This window comes from Sphaeroforma arctica (assembly GCF_001186125.1).
Source record: "Sphaeroforma arctica JP610 unplaced genomic scaffold supercont1.242, whole genome shotgun sequence".
Taxonomy (NCBI): domain Eukaryota; class Ichthyosporea; order Ichthyophonida; genus Sphaeroforma; species Sphaeroforma arctica.
The window spans coordinates 89416-95456 of NW_014040316.1; the positions used below are offsets into that span (position 1 = coordinate 89416).

General features: G+C 44.1%; 1 protein-coding gene across 1 annotated transcript; it reads right to left on the reverse strand.

Annotated features, from left to right (window-relative positions):
- Nucleotides 1-1293: 1293 nt before the first annotated feature.
- SARC_04369 (hypothetical protein) lies at nucleotides 1294-2445 on the reverse strand (the record flags this gene model as incomplete). Its single annotated transcript, XM_014301809.1, has 2 exons — nucleotides 1294-1917; nucleotides 2215-2445. 2 exons carry the CDS (start codon nucleotides 2443-2445, stop codon nucleotides 1294-1296), a joined length of 855 nt encoding a protein of 284 aa, XP_014157284.1.
- Nucleotides 2446-6041: the final 3596 nt, after the last annotated feature.

The window sequence follows — 6041 nt, forward strand, 5'->3', positions numbered from 1 at the left end:
CTTACCTAAGATAAGCGAGATACTACGCAAAATGGAGGGTCTTGGATGTCGGTTAAGTAATAACTCAACTCTTGGGAGTAATTTAAACAACTTGATTAGCACTCGGGAGTGAGCTAACTCTGATGACTTAGCTCTCAGGAGTGAGCTAACTCTGATGACTTCCATAAATCAAAGATCGATTCTTGCTGTAAAATATGGCCTGAGACCTGTAGTCTCTCATGGTCAGCCAAGGTTGTCTGCGGATGTCGTAGAAATGCCACTGCGATTCGCTCCAGTGTCGACTAACGCACGAATCTAACTAACGTCGTCTTGAGAAATGGGTCTTGGATTGTAAATACTTCTAATGCTACCGTAACATTGTCCGACACCCTAGCACCTCATTAGTTGTCTTCGATTGTCGACCATGTTGGCTATGTCGTTGATGCGTCATGCTGGTCAGAGTCTTCATAATACCTAGTCAGGATAGAACTTATGTGCACCTCTGTAGTCGTTCGGTGTGACTACTTCTGCTGCCCCATTGTAATCCTGCTGACTTGAGAAGTTGCTGCTGGAAATGTAACTGGCTACGGCACGAGGTCGGTCATTCGTGCGTGGGTGAATCCCCTCTGCTCCTGACTGCGGTTGACCTATACTTCTGTATTTAGTGGTGGTGACTGTGCTTGGCATCCAGCACAGACAATTGCCTGTGTCGACATCGACGGGCGTGCCTGTCATTGCCACTGCTGGCGTTGAATAGTCTGTGGATTGGGGAGACTATTGGTATGAGCTGTGCGATCCCCGTTCGCATGATGCGGCCGCGATTCGTCAACCATGCTGTTGTACGTACCTGCGCCTTTTAAATGTCCCGGCTAAGTAGTTAAAAAAGGTTCGCGTGTCTCCATTAAATTCTAGGTTAGAAGTAACTAGAGGGTACGCTCATATGTCTGGGTTCTTATAGAAACACCCAATAATTGGACAATACAATGATTTAAGAGTGATTGCTTAAACTCCTATCATTCCTGCTCCGTTCATTGGCCCGTCGATATGTTTTTTTCCAGCTTAACGTGAACCTTCACTTCACAAAAGGTTGGATCGACCGTAGCTTGTGTCTTTTGAGAACGATAATGATAATCTGTAGTTCTAGTGTTCAATTTACTAGCCGTTGATATTTCGTCTTGATGTAATCCAATGCCGAGTGCTTCGTATTAAAATGGCTTAGAACCTAATAAAACCATGTCAAACTCCAAGCTCCGTCCAAGCCTGAAATATGGGCGTTCTTCAAAGTCTCGAGCAAGGCCCGCCTTGTACCCCGTACTAATAAATTACTGATATTACTGATTTGGTACCGATTCGACGGCCATTCTGGCCGACTGAGGTGTTCACACGATTCCTTCTTCCCACTGGTCGTGGCTCATGCGTCGCTCTCAACGTTTCCAAGACACCTCGTAGAGCCTCTACCCGTATAAGACTATCCTTCTCCACTGCCTTACATAACTCTTCCGGCAGCCGCAACATCCGAGCAAGCAAATTCTGGCGGTCGGCCGGGATGCTCTTCGGTCGGCCGGGATGCTCTTTGGTCGGCGGCAGGGTCTTTACTGGGACTAATTTCTGCGATCTGACCGTTGTACTATCTGTATGCGTACTCGTTGGAGCTTGTTGCTCCGTGGTCATTGGCCTCAAGGCCTTCTGTTGAAACTGTTGGTTCTGGTGCTGATTGTCAATTTGGAGTTCATGGGTACTCAATGATTTTCCAAAGTCTCTTGCCCGTGAGGGTTCTGTTCCACTCGTGTTGAGCATGAATGAGCTCTTGCAGCGATGGTGGTGCTGAAGCAGGAGACGACTGTTCGACAACGGATTGATAATCAGCTGAATGATAGCCCAACCCGTGGCGTGCCGCCGCTTTGCCAGAGATACGAAATTCAATCGCCTGATCACGTTCTACGGAAGCATCCACCACCTGTTGTTAGGTGGTCTGGAGGCGTTACTAATACTTGGCCCTCCACTGCTGTTGTTTCATGAGTAATTGCGTCAGTTGCTGTTGCAAGGGTGCCCTAGCTTTGGTTTGACGACGACGCTGACAGGGACTTTCCCCCGTCTGCCCTTGCTCAAGGTTTTCCTGTGGAGCTACTGAGGCGCTCGTCCTGTTGGTCTCAGCCTGATGGGTCGACATAATGTGATATGCCGCCAGTCATTCTCCGGATGACTCAGCGTTACTAAGCGGCGACTACTGTTCACCTCGTTGACGACATTCGTGACGGGCAAGTGGTGCTGTACGTAAGTTAGCTTGGTTTTTGAAACGTTTCGCTGAAAGTGTCTGTGGGGCTGTTCGCGAGCTACTTGGGTCTGCGCCTGGGCTTTACGTTTGTTACGAGTCCCTTCGAGATCTTGGCGACCCGTTGCTCCGGTGAAAGATGTTGTTGGCGACGACTCTGGTGTTTGGTCGGCATGGAGGTTATCAATAACCATGTCAATATTTCGTCAGTATAAAAGTATCACTATACCCTTTATATGTTGACTTTTTTATAGCGGTTTCGAAGTTATTTCCTGCCTCGGGAAGTTCGGCCGTCGTCTCCGGTTCTTCCCTGGAAATCTCTCCCTCAGATGCCATCGGAGATAAAGATTCCGATGCCGCCGGTTTTGGACCCGGGACTCAGAACTAGTAGCATGAGACAGTGATATCAGTCGCCATATCACAGGACACAATCGCATTGTGTAGTACCAATGGATCGAATATCAATATTGGGCTTAGAATTAGGATTCAAATATTCCTGATATTGAGTCATCAGAAATATTAGCGGTAGAACCGATAAGATGTACCTGGGCCCCGCGTGTGAGAAAAATACTCAAGTAGAAACCTGAGTCTAGTGAATTAGAAAGCACAAATATTGACTCAGTTCGTTTCTCTCAGACTGTGAGATAGCTGTACTTGAGAAGAGGTATATTGTGTCCTTTGACTCGTACTTTTCAGCTACTCTCCATACTTTACAAAATTGCAAAATGAAGTCGTGTTTAGCTTCAGCCCTCGGTAGTGAGCTCAAGATCAGGAGATACAAGACTGTGACTTTTGTCTATATAGTTCCGCTCCGATCACTTATTTCTTCGGTCTATATAGGTTTCAGGTGCCAACAACTAAGATCGGATTCGTTTCGATTGGTCACATTCATGCTTCATTTAGAATTGTTTTTAAATAAAAATTCTATATTCAACTTCAAAGGAATAGAAATATAAAAATCAAAACAACAAGCTGGTGCAGTACTTCCATTGCACCTAGAACCTCATCACTTGATATCTAGCTCTCAATCTCATTTAAGGCGTGCACGAGCACATCTAGCTTGCTGGCTAGGAAGACTGAACATGTTTTATTTAACAGTAAACTCTCTTGCTCTGTGAGCAAATAAAAAAATATCAAGTCTCGATTTGTGCCTGATGAGACCCTCACTTGTATATATTTTAATGTTGAGTGGAAAGCTACTATTTCAAGAAAAATCACCTAGTGTATACTATGGAGTCTCCGCAATCTAAAGTGTACTATTGCATTTTCACATATCCAAAGTTGGATTGGTTTGATTATTGCAAATAACTGCCTTCACGTTTCACTTATTTCAGAGTTTCAGGTCTACATTAACATGTGCTTCTACAATTAGGAACCCGCCATATCGACCAACTGTGTACACGCGTATGTTATCGGCAACACACCTCGATTAGTGAGTGTCCTTCTGGCAGCTGTACACATGCTGGCTTAGACCACCTGTATGTACGCTTATGCCAACTGTACATGCGGGTCGTCCACAAAATGTCAGCTGTATCTGCGTTGAGAGACTACAGGTTTCAGGCCAGATTATACAGCAAGAAACCATCTTTGATTTATGGAAGTCATCAGAGCTAGCTCACTCCCGAGAGCTAAGTCATCAGAGTTAGCTCACTCCCGAGAACTAATCGAGTTGCTTATATTACTCCCAAGGGTTGAGTTATTACTTAACCGACATCCAAGAGCAGATTAAGTTTCTCAACCGATTCCCGAGAGTGGATTAAGCCTGTCAACCACAACATTTTAATAATAGCTGCGGTTCTATGTGAGTCACGACCTATGCGGAAAGGCATCATGTGATCAGCGTGAAATTTAGTTGCAGAGAAGTTGAAATAGAAAAGCATCGAAGTGTTAAAATGTTCTGCATAAGGTTTCTCATACTGACCATATGAGGTTTTACCCTGGCCAGCCCAAGCGGTTGAACACTAGCACAAACACCTTTGGTATAAACTAAAGGTGAGGTCAGAAATAAATATCTACATTTGCACTTTATTTAAAGTCTACTACACTGCACACTAACATGCGTAGTCCACATGTGTGTGCGCTTATGTCAGCTGAACATGTGGGTATGTATGCAAGCTGTACATGCGTGTAGACCGCCTGTATGTACGCTTAGGGCAGATGTACGTGCACGTAGACTCCCAGTGTAACGCCTATATCTGCGTGCAGACCACTTGTGATACATATGCGTAGACATATCAATACATCACATTCTATCAGATTTGTACCAGTGAGATAAATTCATTGTTTATGTGGAACGGTTGCAAATACTGACTGACAAGCATAACAGTAAATACAGTGCCCTGACTGCGAATCTTAATTCGGAATTTGATCGCGCCCTATATCATGCTATAAACAGTAAACCTCTATAAGTACACTTCTTTCGTAGAGCAAGAAATACCTCACAGTCGGATTATCAAACAGCAAAGCAAGTGCTTCTAGCTGTAGTCTCATTTTAAAAAAGACTTATGTTACAGCTGTTACACTGTGTGTGATCACCCGTCTCTTAGATTGTATAGTAAAATAAATTTAGCCAGACTCTCCACTATTGAACAGTAGGTGGCATGGTACATACAATATCAAATTTTACTCGATATTAAACACTTACACCATTTGTTCCATACTTCAATACGTCTGAATGAATGCTCTTAGCCATCGATTGTTAATATAATCCACGATAGTCTGAGCACGCCCAAAAGTTATTTGTACTACATACTTAAATGTTTGCTGCGCATCATAATGCGTTGTTAAAAGATTACAGGTCAATAAAACATCCGTTCTGCGATGCTTTTTAATTGGAGCTCCATCACAAACTTTATCCACAAAAAGGTGTTGTAACACGATTCAAACTCTCGACCTTTCCGGCTATTTGTAGTGAATAAAGAAAATGATTAAACCTATCAACTTAATACTATACCATGTTGATCGGTTTAGTCATTGACCTTATTTACTACAAAGAGTATTCCAAAGAGCTATCAAGTGGGCACAGCGCCCGGTGTTCAAACACCCTTGTTTCTCGGCATAAATCCTGCGAAATATATTAAACAATACATTTCAAGGTCTCCCAGACATTGAGTTTGGTTACTTGGGAAGTTATTGGTTACCCCACTATGGAGTATGCTGTGCTGGAATAGACAGACCCAAGAATGATTCACATGGCAGCCAATATAGGGCATATATGACCGTGAGAGGGAATCAGTAATTCCGCTAGTGAACATATATATTCCTGTGATATGTTACTGAATGTGCGAGCAAGTGGCCTGTAGGTGTGAGTACAAAGTCGTCCTTAAGCAAGCTAGTGCCCTCGAGAGTTTCAACATATACCCGGACCTCGTGATTGCCGGTCTGTCCACTCCTGTGAGGGGTATGAGGGGCACTGCTAGGGTCCGAAATAGCTGGCCTGTTGCTCTTACATCCTGCGAGAGAATAGATGAACAACACGTGTGCATAATTGTGGCAGCAGATTGGTTTTGCCACGCCATCAAGATCTCAACACTATAACCTGCGACCAGTGGACTAATTATATTTTACCATCTGTTGCTGCACGTTTATACAGTACCGGTACAGACAGTTCTACTGTCTAGGAGTACAATATTTGGAGCCCTGAATACTCGAGAGTCGTGGGTCTGACTAAGGTGTGTATCTGTGGTAGTTCTTTCAGTGGAATCACTGGGGCCGTGTTGTTCACTTGGGTTTGCTATGTCAGTGTCTGCTTGAGCTAAAATGCCATGTACCCCATAGTCGCACGGCATTA